Source organism: Oxyura jamaicensis, chromosome 19 (genome assembly GCF_011077185.1).
Source record: "Oxyura jamaicensis isolate SHBP4307 breed ruddy duck chromosome 19, BPBGC_Ojam_1.0, whole genome shotgun sequence".
NCBI classification, from domain to species: Eukaryota; Metazoa; Chordata; class Aves; order Anseriformes; family Anatidae; genus Oxyura; species Oxyura jamaicensis.
Genome location: NC_048911.1, coordinates 8,042,439 through 8,056,360, shown reverse-complemented (window position 1 = coordinate 8,056,360; position 13,922 = coordinate 8,042,439). Strand labels below are relative to the sequence as shown.

The 13,922-nt window shown below is 51.4% G+C and overlaps 1 protein-coding gene across 7 annotated transcripts in view; it reads right to left on the bottom strand.

Moving 5' to 3' along the window:
- Positions 1-967: 967 nt before the first annotated feature.
- RPH3AL (rabphilin 3A like (without C2 domains)) overlaps positions 968-13,922 on the bottom strand; it is a 37,357-nt gene continuing 24,402 nt past the window's right edge. For 6 of the 7 annotated variants that reach the window (XM_035343081.1, XM_035343083.1, XM_035343079.1 and 3 more), the window contains 3 exons: positions 10,412-10,525; positions 9,769-9,951; positions 968-3,822 (listed from right to left, as the gene is read on the bottom strand). In XM_035343081.1, coding sequence (XP_035198972.1) covers positions 3,601-3,822; positions 9,769-9,951; positions 10,412-10,525 — 519 coding nt within the window. In that variant the 3' untranslated portion in view covers positions 968-3,600. The remainder of the gene's footprint in view (positions 3,823-9,768; positions 9,952-10,411; positions 10,526-13,922) is intronic. The other variant, XM_035343078.1, reaches the window with a different exon arrangement.

Below are 13,922 nucleotides of genomic sequence, written 5' to 3'. Positions count from 1 at the left end.
TCTACTCCCATCCCAGCCACCTGCAGGGGTGCGAGGAGGAGGGAAGAGCAACCGCTGGTAGGTTATATTTTACAAACGATCAGCAATCTGCAGAGGTGTTCTGGGATTTTGTGCCAACATCCAGGCACTCTGATAGTCTGAGGCCATCCACGTCCGATTCATTAATGGCCAGCAAAACATTGTCTGAACACCAGCTGGTAGTCGATTTGCTTCAGGTGCGCTGAGACACTACATAAGGTTCCCACAGAGAAAGGGCCCCCTTTCCCCTCAACCTACAGCTGTAAAAAGTATGTAAAAACCTGTAAAAAACTCGGCAGGTCACGGCCAGTGTTGCTGACTCCAAGATCCCGCAGCCGACGTTCCCCTACAGCGGCTGTTGTCATGGCAAGCGGAGCGAGAAGGAACAGCACAAGAGGAGGTTAGTCCTTGACGTGCTCCATCCTTGGACTAATGGCAGCTCCCCAGCACAACAATCCCAACAGCAATTATTGAGGCGCTTGTAAAAACGTGAAAAGCAAAACAGATTAAAAAGCCATTCGAAACCTTGAAGCTGAATGCAGAGCGGAAGGGAAGGCAGAGCGGCCAGGGCCGCACATGCTCGGCGAACAATGCGAGAGGCAAAGACCCCGACCATCACACCGGGGCGAGATGAGCCTTGGGAGGCTGAAGGGACAGCACTTGACAGCATGACAGCCAGTGCTGTTTCGTGCTTAGTGGTTACAACACTAAAAACCTTCCACGGAGGGGCTGAGGAGCAGACCCGTGCCCTCTGCCGAGGTACCAAGGAGGGGCAATAGACAAATGACAACTTTTGAGCGCAGAATTCAATTACGCTCCAGCCGTGTGAATCACCATTCCACTAGCTGGATTATTTTCTTTCCTTGCTGGAGCCAGCCCAAGGATTTGGAGAGTATCGGCAACCTGGGAATGGAAAAAAAGTTTGTACTGTGTCAAGAATGGTAAGCAGTTGTTACAGAGCCAAAGCTTTATTGTTTTCCGTAGTAAAACAGTACATAAAAGTTGTAAGGGATGGAGATGAGAACAACAAAATAATAAAAGCAACACAAAGCAGAGTAGACTGAGCCCTTCTTGCCACCCTGAGCCAAGTAAAAAGGCAGTCAACTAGTGCTGGTTTAGGATTATATTCTAACCAAAGCTACAAAACACAACCAAGAGAGATGCAACAAAGGGAACGGAGATCTTTAATAGAAAATACGTGCACAGAGCTGAGTACGTTTATCTATCACATTTGAATGTGGCTAGATCACATTCTCCTGGGCTAGACACTTCCCTTGACCCACAGGGAGTTTCTCCATAGACAGCAGAATGGTTATGCTCAAACTCAGGTGGAATTGCTCCATGGAAGTAAAATATAGAGATAAGAAAGCATCATTTCTAGTCTTGCTGGTACAAAATAGCAGACCCAAATTCATCTGTTTTGTAAAACTTGGTCTCGGTAAAAAATCAAAACCATGCCTGAAAGCAGCACAGTAAGCCAGCAGAGATGAACAGGTTCCTGTGCAGAGCTGGCAACCCACACCTTGGTAAACAGACCTCAGAAGTGAGGATGAGGGTGAAAATATGACTAACCTGCCTGCACTGTCCAGGAATGAATCATAAGGAACACAAGGAGAGCTAGAAATGACGCGTTCGATTTTAAAAACTCTCTCCAACTCAGCGTAGAGTTTTTGATGAGAAAGTAACAGGTTTTAAGAAAATAGAGTCATTTTTTTTAAGTGTCATTTTCCTTCTCCTTCTTTTGAAGAATTAACTTAGGCTGGCAGACCAGGCTGTCTCAGGCACGGTGGCAATGACAGAGCAAGAGAGCCTCAGTAGGACTGTCAAAAGCTCTAAGGCAGCACAGGATTTTTCTGGCGGCAGCACACTTCTGAAATTGAAGACCCTGCAACTCTCAGAAGAAACAGTTTGACTTCAGCTCTGAAATCATATCAGCATTTCAGGAAAAGCGGCTTTTGGGTTTCATTTTTCAGAAACAGCTAACAGTTTTGGCATCACCCCTTTCAGCAACGTGGCTGATCAGAGCCTCGAGGGCCAGGTTTAAACAACACAGACCACAACACTAGAAGCCCCCCTCTGTGGAGAACAAGCTCAGCCCTTGCTCTCTTCAACACCGACGGTACGAAACCCACGTTCAGGGGCTTCTCTTTAGGCCACCTCGAGGAGCCCACATCATCCAAAGGCTTTGTTTTCACTTGTCAAAGGGCAGAAGCAGATCACGGAGCTGGAAGGATTTTCTCAGCAACCTGCCACGGTGCGTTCGCTGGAAAAGCAGTACAGGAGCAGTGCTCTGTTGGACCATGTTCATTTAGAAAGAAAGTCAAGGATTGATTTCCAATCTCCTGTTCGAGCATTCCAGCGCCCAATCTCATTTATCTTCTTACTGCAGCCATTTGTAAGAGCATATACTACATGCACACAAAGCACCCAGCAGCAAAGGAGAGCTGAACAAAAGAGTAATAACCAAGGGAACAGGCTGACATTAACAGGCATGAATTGCTTTTAAATCCACAACTCCAGAGGGAACTTTTTGGAATCCTTCATTTCTTCAGCAAAACACAGGTCAGATCCAAAGCATTTAATAAAAATCCACAGACTCCCACTTGCCTAGCGTGCGTTTTCGTTCAAGCCTCTAAAGATCTAATTGCTCTGGAGATGTCAGCTAATCTGATTTTTCTCATCTGCCAGGCCTTGGAGGGAAATTGCCCATCCTGGAGAAGAAGCAGGACAGGGACGCAGAGCTTTCCACAGCCTGACTCATCATGACACCATCACGGTCGGCCAGATGCTCAAGACTTCCAGGAAAATGGCAAAATACAGGCCCCAGCTCATGCAACAGATTATAAGGTGTGCATGTGGGAGGAGAATCTGCAGAGCTTAACAAGATAAAGTAATTGGAAAGCTTTTAGCTGACTTGGGTAATCGAAGGCAGCCAGCTGGCCGTGGGCTGGTGGGTGTTCTCCCACCCAGAGCTGCAGCACACACACTGCCCATGACCCCACCACCAAAACATCGCCCTTGTCACTGGACACACGGCCCAGCACTCAGCCAGGAGGACTGAAGAAGTCATTGCAAACTTCTCCAGGTGTTTCTTTACTCTCTGAAGTGCCTCCCTGAGCAGACAGCCCGGTCTGGGAGGGATGCTTCAGGGGAAGGGAGCTCAGCTTCAGCAGCTCGTTTGGGATGCCTCCACCAGACCCATACTACCTCAAACCAGAACAGAGAGGACAAGGCATACAAGGGGTGACATCCCGGGCACATGGGAGTCTAGTGCAAATCAGGGCGTGCTCTCACCCTCAGGGCTCACAGAGGGAAAATCACTCCTGGGTAAGAAGCACTACCGGGGCTGCGGTCTCTTCACGCCCCATTTCAGGAGCACGGGGGTGAATTCCCCTTTCTCCTGAAGACTGCAAAGCCAGGACTGTGAGTCCAGGAGCGGAACAGAGGGCTGAGTTTGGCAGGCCAGCAGAGGCAGCACACATTTTTTGCCCCAGTGAGCACTTTGCCCCTTCCAGCAGACACACAGCTGGGCCGCAGGGCACAGCACCCCTCTCCCAGTCTATGCCAGGGGCAGAAGGGTAATCAAACCAAACCTGAAATCAGGTCAGCAACACAGGGAGAACAGGCCAGCATTTCCACGGGTGCTGCTAATGTCTGTGCAAGAGCCAGTGTCACCGAAGTCCCCGCTGGTGGCGGTTGTTGTCTGGAGTGAGGTCTACAGTAGTGGGCAAGTGTTGGACCCAGGCAAGCAGCTCCATCTTCACCTCTGTCAGCACCGGCTTCTGGTGTGAACGTACCGTTTGCCTTCAAAATAAAGACAGACAAAAGTTTTGTGTGAAAAGAAGCAAATGGGAGAGACTTGACAAAGTTATTTTAGATTGCTTTTACCTCCTCGGTGCCATTTTAAGAGCTTCCTAAAAATAATAATGAAGAGAATGTCTGTGCATCATTACTCCACGCTCTGTCAGCAGTCAGGGCCCATTAAACTTTATTAAAGAAAGAAAAGACAGGCAAATTGGGAAAGGAAGAGAAAGAAGGAGCTGTGCTGATGGAGCTGGTCCCCTCTGACTGCCGAGTTAGACAGAAAGCCAAGCTTCAGCCCTCAGAGGTTTCCAAACAGGGTGACAGCACCCATCTGCCACAGAGCTGGTCCTCCCCTCATCTTCCTGCCCTCTGTGTGCCCAAGCTGTGGCCAGGAGGCAACTTTTAGACCAGGAGGCAGCCTTTCTGCTGCATCTGTGCATGGCTGGTGAGGTGCAGGCCTCGGTACTCGCCTTCTGCTTCTCTGAACCGAAGGGGACACAAATTACATCGGCTCCTGACACTCTGCAGTCACCACATTCATGCAAAACGTTCAAGGCACTGCAGAGTCCTCCTACCAGCTCCTGGCAAATATCCCAGTTCAAAGATAACCCCCTGAGCCATAAAACCTCTCAATCTGTTTACAAAGACACCAAAATCCAGACTTCTAACTTCTGTATTAGACTCCCGTGCTCCTTCTTTTATGTTTTGTTTTGAAAGATTACATCAACTATTGCCCTCGGTGCTTTGTGCAAAATGCTCAATAGAGCTGGAAGCATGAGGAGTAAACGTATTGCAGAGGGCAGAGAATAAGTCTAAGGACATGGGGACAGGAGGCCAGGCAGACTGTTTGATCAAAGACCAAAGTACAGACCTCTGCAGGGTGAAAGAAGGCACAAGAATAGGATTTTCATCCTCAGCAGCAGACTTGTTTCCAGATATATTGAGTGAAAGAGGCAAGAGAATGAGTCTTTGTCATTCCTCTATTTTCAAGGAAGAAATCTTCAATTTAAAACTCCATGAAGAATTACAGAAATAGTGAAAGTAATTTACTTTTTAGGTACTCAAGCCTTTATTCACTTAACTTCAAGGCAGACTCAAAGAGATGAAAATGTTTTGGTTCTACCACTCGAAGATGAAAATATTTTAATTCCTTAAAACATGGGAGGGGGTATACGCTGCTTCTAAGATTCATACTTACAAATGTATTGTACCTAAAATGCAAACCTTGAATCGTTCCTACCACCGTCACTACTGGAACATGTTTTATTTATAAATACAGCAGGATCGTTTGGTGCTCTGCAGTACCGACACGAGAAGGCAGAGACAGCTCTGAGCCTCTCAGCCATGAAGGAACAATTCAGCTCCTTTACTGGTGGAAGGGGGACGACTCATCCTCATCAGAAAACACAACCCTGCGCCCACATCTGACTCCAAAGACCCCCTCCTCCTGTCCTGTGCCCTCGCCGCAGGCTGAGGCTGAAGGCAGAGGAGGAAGAGCAGGGGTTGTGAGTGTGGCTGCCGACCCATTCTGTCCCGCTGCAAAGGTAAAGAAAGCATCGTGGAAAATGATGCTTTCATCATGGATGATGCTTTCTGGCTGGAGCTCATGTACACGAGGGAACGAGCCGTCTGAAAACATTTAAGCAACCTTCCTGCCAAACTCGCAAAACAAAAGTCACCTCCCCAAAGACTGCCACGAAGAAAGTCATTAAAGAAATTACTATCTCATTCAGAGCCTAATTGCTGTTAGGACAATTTTTTTTTCCGACATGGAACGGAGTAGTCAGACCCACTGAAGCAAAATGTTACCTCTTCAGCATCCCTGAGGGAGCAAAGCAGACATCTGAGAAACAGAAGGGAAGGAAAAAAAAAAGAAGTTAATGCTTCAACTTCAAAGATGCCCTGAGAATTTCCTGCCATGAAAATAATGCAGGATGGCTCTGCCTGTCTCCTGTATTAACAGCTTGCATATTTATGAGCAAAAGTTGATGCCTACCCCAACCAGGGAGGCACTGAGCCACGGAGAGAGTGACACCACCTCGTTTCTAAATCTAGCAAACTCCTGAAAGACAAGGCATAAATCTCCCCAAATTAAGAGAGCTGGAAGCAGCCTTTTCTGCCCATCTCTCAGCTCCAGCCCCTCTCCCTCAGCTCTGCTCGGCTGCTCCCAGCACGACAGCCACCAAGACAGCAGCCAGAGGGATGCACCTGAAGCAGGAGCTCTGCCACCCTGGGACAAGGGCCCAGGTTGGACCTTCGGGGTCCCTCTGGCCACCCCAACACCTCTGGCTGCAGCCACGACGTTTCTTACACCCCTGGGTACTGCTGTCGCCATCTCAGCTCCCAGGCTTGGAGACATCGCTGTTTAACGTGGCTGTGTTTAACTGCCAGCTGCTGCACCACTCTTTAAGTATTAATGATTTAGACAACACATTGGCACACAGACAGAGATGGGGAGACTGTGATTTGTGCTCAGATGTATGCTACTCATTAATTAGCTTGTCTTGTGGCTGTTTTGCCAATATCCTCTTTTAAGCCCAAACTACAACTTTCTGCAGCCCCCCCCAGCCCATGCCAAGACCCTCTCACCTTTCCTCCTTGCAAACTCCTCAGGCAGCCTGCCCACCTTGGCTGTTCCTCGGACAAGGTCCTCAGGAAACACTCGGTAACGGGGACCCACCAAAGCAGAACTGCAGCCGAGCTGAGGGGAGATCCCCTGTGCTCTTAATCACCCCCCTGCAGGAGCCAAGCCCAAACTCTAAGATGTAATCTCCACAAAAAGCTCTCCATGGGCTAATGAAAACCACCGTAACGCATTGCTGATTTGTTTAATTCTGTTTAATATTCCCTCTCTTTAATAAAAACGTTGTAATTAAGAACAGCGAGGATTTTGCTCGTCTCTGATTGAGGCACCTCTTAGCACATCAGCTGTGCAGCCAGAGCAAAAGATTCCCCTCCCTAGGTGGGGGCAAATAAGGGGAAAAAGGAAGACTGGGCTATTCCCACGTGCAGTTTTCATTCTCTTTAGGATAAAACATTCTCCATCAAAACCAGTGCATGGCCTTCCTATGTGCACTACATCCACCCCATGGCACCCAAAGGAAAGGGAGGCAGCAGCCACGGAAGAGGGAGATTTAGCAGCCTCCTTAGCAGCTGTTGCCTCAGAGTGGACATGCGATGGTTAAGGTTGGAAGGGACCTCTGGAGGCCTTCATCTGGTTCACCTCCAGAAACTGGAGCTTCGGAATGAGAAGGAAGTTCAGATCCTCAGAAAAGGGTGCTTTTGAAACCGTTTGAAAGCAGGTGGTAAAAAAAGGAAAAATTTAAACTGGCATCTTCTCAGCTCCCTGCTCTCTTCTCCAACTTTGGCTCACGGGCTGAGGTTGCCTAAATCCCAATGCAGCACTGACAATGAGTCATCTCATGACAAACCCCAGGCTTCATTATCTGCCTCACCAAACCCCAGCCGGAGCTGGAGCTGTGTGCTGGAAACCTGCAAGCCTCTTCTTAATAGCTCCTTGTTTTCCCCTGGCCGTGCGACCATGCCATCGTCTCAGCCTTCGGGCTTAAGGAGCTCAGGGCTGCGAGCAGCTGCCTTTGCAGTACCACTCCCCGTGGCCCCAGATTTAAGGATGCTAAATTGTTCTACACAGTTGCACTTGAGAGCTGAATTAGAGCAGAGGTGAGAAAAAGACAGAAAAAGAAAGCCGGTGGTAGAACAACACCTGAGGTGCTAATATAAAGCAAAAAATTGCTCCCTGTATGGTGGTAGAAAGTTTCAGAGCCTTTTAGAAAAGCCGTAGCGAAATATCCCTTCTATGTCCTCATCCTGCCACTGAGGATCAGCTCTTTGAACAAGAGGATCTTTGCCCCTTGTTCTGCCTTTCCCTCCAGTCACAGCCGAGCACGGGCACTGTCCCACAGCCAGGGAGACGCAGCACTGCGTTCTGCTGGCCTCGACACACAGGGCCCACCACCTCCAGCACCCCTTAAAGAGCTGAACAGCAGGAGCAGCCTCTGAGTTTTGGCAGCAAGTGGCATCCAGAGGGACCCACGGTGGAAAAAAAAAAAAAGCACAGATGGTGAGAAGCTCGGACCTGTGTAAGGAGGGGGAGAGGCACCCATGCTCCCAGCTCATCAGTGCTGGAAACATTTACACGCCCCACAGCTCTGGCATCCCAAAGCACATGAACCCCTCTGCACAGCAGCAAGCTTCCTAGGGCACTACGGAAGGCACCGCGCCACGCCAATCACCGAATTCCTACAAAATTCTTACACCACTGCAGCCCCTCTCCAGCTGGGCACGCTCCATGCTGACACAGCAAACAATTCCTGACATCCTCACCCTACAGCACGCAACCTCCATCACTTCCCAGCCCGTTCCTGCCGACCGCAACCCCCGGCCTGGGCAGAAGGCAGCTTGCAGCCCCCCTGCCTGAACAGGGCAGCCCCTGCTGCAGGGAGCCTGGGAAATAAGAGTAATGAAGATCTTCACAGGTATCCTCCAGTCGGCCAACCTGGCTTAACCTTTTTCTTAGCAGGATCCTCTCTGCGTCTCGGGGACTGCTTTAACCGGGCTCATGAGATTAGTGCAGTTCTTGTTTTTTAAATGTGTGTCCGTGCTGCCTGTCATTTTCAGCTCTCTCCTGCCTAGCAAAGGGAGATCCACTGGAAAGCATTGACCCCTCGTGCCAAGCTTTGCATAAGAGGTTTTTGCTGGAAAAAAAAAGGCATTTTCGGCCTCTGAGACGCTGTTTGCACTGTCATGGCCAGGTGGCAGCTGCTTCGTGTGGCTGGCAGGAAAGCTCCCAAGTGCTAAGCCCTGTACGAACACGCCATGCAGGATGGCCATCGCCTGCTCCCCGCCAGGCTGCAGCACAGCCACGGAGAATCAGCACCGGGGTCACACAGACCCCTTCCACCCCACCGAACATCCTGCTGCTCCACTCCAGCAGGCAGCAGAGCCAGCACACCACGGCAAACACCCACCTCTAATGCCACAGCGAGCAGAGGCTTAAAAATAAACCCCCCAGGCTGGGGCAGCACTATAATCCAGACAGAGGGCAGGCAGAGCAGGAGTACCACTCATCTGATTTGCTTTGCAAAAAAATAAAATTAAATTAAAGAGAACTGCAAATCCACAGAACTTGTGGAGGGAGGGAAGAGCACAGAAATACGCTGGCTATTTCCAGCAGGAAGCACGGGGAGGGGGGCCGTGACTCCCTGTTGCACTGAAGGATAAACCTGCTCTCTCTAATCCAATTTACGCCTCAACACGCACAGCACAAAAACGAGTCGGGAACAAAAGGAGTGGCACTTCGCAGGGCAGCAGGAACGCTCTGGGGGGAGCAGTGCTAAACGATAACTTAAGGGGTTATTGAATAGATTATCAGGAACTGAGGAGAGAACACATTTGCATCTCTTTCAGCTGCTCCAGATCAGACGTGATAGCAGCCTCTGCTCTCACAGTCACTTAATTGTTCCAAGGTTGTTGAGGGGGAAAAGTATCTTTTTTTTTCCTTTTTTTTTTTGCACTGCGGAGTTCTGGGAAGAGCCACGCTTGGCTTTGAGAACCACCTAACATTAGGAAAAAATTGTATTCAGGCTCACGAAGCTGTTGGGTTTTGCTTTGCTTCACGAACAGCTCAGATCTGTGCGGCTGCCTCCGCAGGGCAGGTGTGAGCTCCGGGCCCTCGTAAGGGGACAGACCCAGGCTGCTGCAGCTCCGGCAGGCGGCTGTGGGCAGCTCCCACCCCAGACGATTACTCACGTTGCAGAATAGGTTGTGCACAAGGGAAGGAGTGAGCTGTAATGCTGTGACAGCATCTGCCACCAGCAAAACAGCAGGGAAAGGGGATGCTGGGCCACGGCATTGCCAGGTGCACTCCTGAGAGCCTTCTGCTTAGAGGGAGATCAGCCCCTGCCCAGAAGAGGGACGTCAGCTTACCGGGGACTCTGCTGCCGACGTCGCTGTCGTGTCCCTCTGGCGGGTGGTCGCTCTGGCAGCTCTCGGTGGCGCTGAGGGCAGCCCCCTGCTCGCTGCCCAGGCTGCTGCGACTCCCCGAGAGGACAGGGGGGTGGGTGCTTGCCAGCACCCTGCCCGCGGGCCGGCTGGACTCCTCGCTGGGTGCTGCTGGGACACAACAGAGAGAGGCTGCTGGGGGAGGAAGAAATGGGTACAGATCCCAGACCAGGTCCCAAGAGAGCAGAAGTGTCCCTGCTCCCATCCAGGCACCTTTGGGAGCAGAAGCAAAGCCCAATTCCTGTGCTCCACTCCCAAAATGGCACCAGGGATGCTGGTGCTACAAGGTCAGGCGTGAGGAGCCGGCTGCAGATGTGCTGCCAGGCAGCCAGGAGCAGCTCTCGACTGCAAGGACAGCCCCTGACAGGCTGCAGGGAACAGTGACCCACCACCAGTTTGACCCATTGCTGCCATCTGAGTGATAATGGAGCAGACCCCAGCTGGAGCCAGCGGGCTGCACCAGCACAGGGCAGCCAAGTTGGGGGCAAAACCCCCAAATCCAAGAGCCACACGTTCGAGCACTGCTCACTTCCCACCCTCCGGCCACAAGGAACAGCAGCTCCTTTACCCAGTCCTGCTTGCTGCTTTCTGGCCTGTGAGCCTTTTGACCCCACAGGCAAGGGCTTCTCATCCAGGCTGGAGGAACTGAGCTCCGAGTCGCTCTCGCTGTCGCTAGAAACCACTGCAGGAAAGATTGGGGGGGAGGAGAGGAGAGAGACAGTTATTCACAATGTTCATAACACTTGCAATGAGGGTGCCAGATGGATCCAAATAAAACATGCACAAATGCTGACTCGATGATCATGTTCTCCCTCTCCAAAAAGAGCCCTACCTGCAGTTCCTCCACAGCTGTTCATGCTTCCTCTCAAACACGATGTGCTTTTACTTTTTCCAGGTGATTTGCAGTTGAGTTGCACACGCCCCAGCACTGCCAGCAGCTGGAGCAGGTGCTCATACCACCAGCACGTCTCTCCCAGGCCCCGCTGGGACCACGGGGAGCACGCTGCTCCTGCTCTGTGCTTTGCTGCCCGAAGCTCCCTGCCGGGGAGCGCAGCACCCCGTGGCACGGCCAGCTGGAAGCCGGGGCTTTGCTACTGCTGACCTGTGCGTGTGCACACCAGTGAGCCCCTTCCTCCTGCAGTTCGCTGCCTCCTGCAAGGAGCGATACAAGGATCCACGTTTGAGAAATTTGGGAAGAGGGACTGGCTGCAGGTCCAGCCCTGGTTTCCTCTTCCAAGTGCAGCAGGACCCCTGTGGAGGCTCCAGGATCTCTGAGGAACACACCAGATAAATGCTATGTGCTTCAAGCAACAAAAAAAACCCTGCAGTGACTACACAGAGAGCCAACCTTATTAGCCCATCACCCATTCAGCAGATGCTCATCGCTATCAGCACGCTGCCTGGAGCTGTATTGCTCCTCTGTCCCCAAGGCTTAATAGGCAAGGGTCTCTCCATTTCCTCAAGGAGACTGTTCTCCACTTCCAAGGCCTCTTTATTTATCGTTTTTTAATTATTTTCCCCTGAAACCTGGCACTAATCCTGCTGCTTTCCACTCTCACAGTTTTCACACAAGCTGAAAGAGCCTCGCTTTGCCAGACACAATCCGAGGACACTCCCCACACCGGCAGGCTGTTTCCACTTTTCCATGCGATTATGCAAGCACCTCTCCTGCTTATACCATTCAAAAAGGTACCTGGGCTGCCAACTGCAGCTGCCTGGCCTCGCGGTGCTGCTGAGAGCAGGAGGGACATGAGCGTGGTGGTATAAATAAGGTGACAGCACTGGGTAGCAAAGTCAGCTGTCAGTTCACCTCTCTTCACCAGCGCTACAATTCCCTACACGCAGTCAGCAGTGCTACAAACCCTTTAACACTGCCCAGGGCACGAGGGCTGGTTCTCTTCCCCCGGCACAGGCAAGCACAAGCTGTCCAACATTTCTGCCAAGGACCTCCGCAGACGCTCTCGTATTCAGGCAGCAATCTGTACTACACAAAATATTTTATAAAAAAAAATAAATTAATACTTAAAATAGCTCTTTTCTGGAGTTAACATCTCCGAGGATATTAAACCGGCTGTCAGTGTTATTGCAAAGTGTTCCTGAAGATGCCCTGGCAGGCAGCTCCCCACGAGGCGCTGTCTTAAAGACAGCTTCAGTACTTCCCCAGAGCTTCCCGGGGTTATCGGTAAGCACCATTAATAACAATCCACATGTCCCAGGCTCTTTGCTACAAAATCCAAATCTCGCCTGCCAGAACCTTTCTGGCTGTCCAGTTGCCCAATTCCCTTGGCAAACGCACTCCCGTCCCACCTGGTTACCATTTTTCTTTTTGTCCTCCTGGATTCACAAAATGCATCGCTTTGTAACGGTTCCTTCCTCCACGAACCCTTTTAAAATGCTGGAAGTCAGGATTTATTTGGAGAAGGCCCTGATGAATCAATGGAGGTGACTTTAGCTGCCTTCCCTTATGCCACTCAGCAGTTCAGAGAGGTCCAGCACAAGAGGAGAAAGATATTAATGACACAGAGGCATTTGCACCACAGGAGCAGCCCTGTCTGCTCTGATTTCCTCTGCTGCCAATAAGAGTGTGTTTTACCCACTGCACCAATGTTTCCCTTTAAGGTAATTTTTCTCCCAAAGCTCCCAGACCTTCTGCTGGCACTTTCCAGAGCCCAGAAGTCGTAAATCTGGTGTTCCAGCAGTTGCTGATATATCAATAAGAGTCGTTGGACGGCTGTACTTTCAGAGAACGTAACAGATTTATCCCTTTCCATCTCCAGCTGACTGAAAAAGCTCATAAAATCATAAAAAAAAAAAAAAGCCAAGATCAAGCTTGCAGGAAAAGCACTATTCCCATGGGGCTGGGTCACTTGTCAGGGGCCCGAGTGCCTCTGAGCAGGAGGTGCTGGAGCCCAGCAGCACGAGGAGGGCAGAGGGGAGCCGGGCTGTGCTCAGCCCCCCAGCTCAGGGTGAGGGGAGGAATTGCCTCAGGGAAGGGAGCACTCAGCCAGGGCTCAGCTCTAATATTAAATGCATCCGTCTGGCATGAGCGTGGCTGCGGTGAGAAGAGGACGGGTCCCTGGGCACCTCCCCACAAACCCGACCCGCAGGAGGCTAGCAGCTCCGGGTCACAGCAGGCAGGAGGGTCGCACACAAAGGGTTTTGTTCCAACCAAAGCATCCTGCAGAGAGCAGGGACACATCCAAGCAGGAGGAGGGCACCAGGCGCCTGCTCTGCCCTTCAGCAGCAGCATGGCGTAGCTTCGGTGCTGCCCAAGCTTGTAGAGAAGCTGGATGATGCCGTGGTGGCCTGCAAGGCTCGTAACCTGCCCCGGCACACTGTCTCTGCTCCAGTGCTTGGGGATTCAGCCTCCAGCACCAGACAAACCCACTGCAGCCCCTGCACAGCACCAAGCCCAGAAGGCTGCAGCTCCTGCTCGGAGCAGCAGGCAGCCCCCGTGGCAAGCAGCATGAGTTTCGGGATCGTACTCCTTTCTTCCACCCAGTTTCTTCCCGTTTTTCTGCAGAACTCGGAGTTCGGAGGAAGCAGAGCCCTGCTGCTTGCTGCTCCTCACCCCCTGGGGGCCCCGTCCCGCCCGACCCAGTGCAGAAACCCACCCACGTGCCACCACATGGAGCAGAGCTGTTCCCCGGCAGAAGAAATATTACTGCTGTTCTCCCCACGACAATACATTTCTGCCTTAACTAATAACAGGGTTCCCATGGCAACTGCTTGTTTATTACAGAAAAACTAAAGGTAGCGGCAAATCCCAGCATTAGCAAGCACCAGAGAAATAATGGGTGTGTAAAAATAAAACTTCTTCCCGGTGGGTTTGGCTTTCCTTCCACGAGGAACGTTCCTACAGCCCCTCGGTCCCACTGCAGCGGGCGCAGCGGTGGCCCCACACAAATCCCTTCCCAGAAAGGGACACATGGGGGTTGTCCTGCCCCTGTTGAAAGGCAGGATGTGGAAGGGACGCCTGCTGCTTGTCTCTCCTGGGCTCTGCAGGGGACACCCCTACGCATGTGCTGGTCCCACCTGGCTCGAGGCCCTCAGCTGCTATGAGCCGGCTGCCCGGCGCC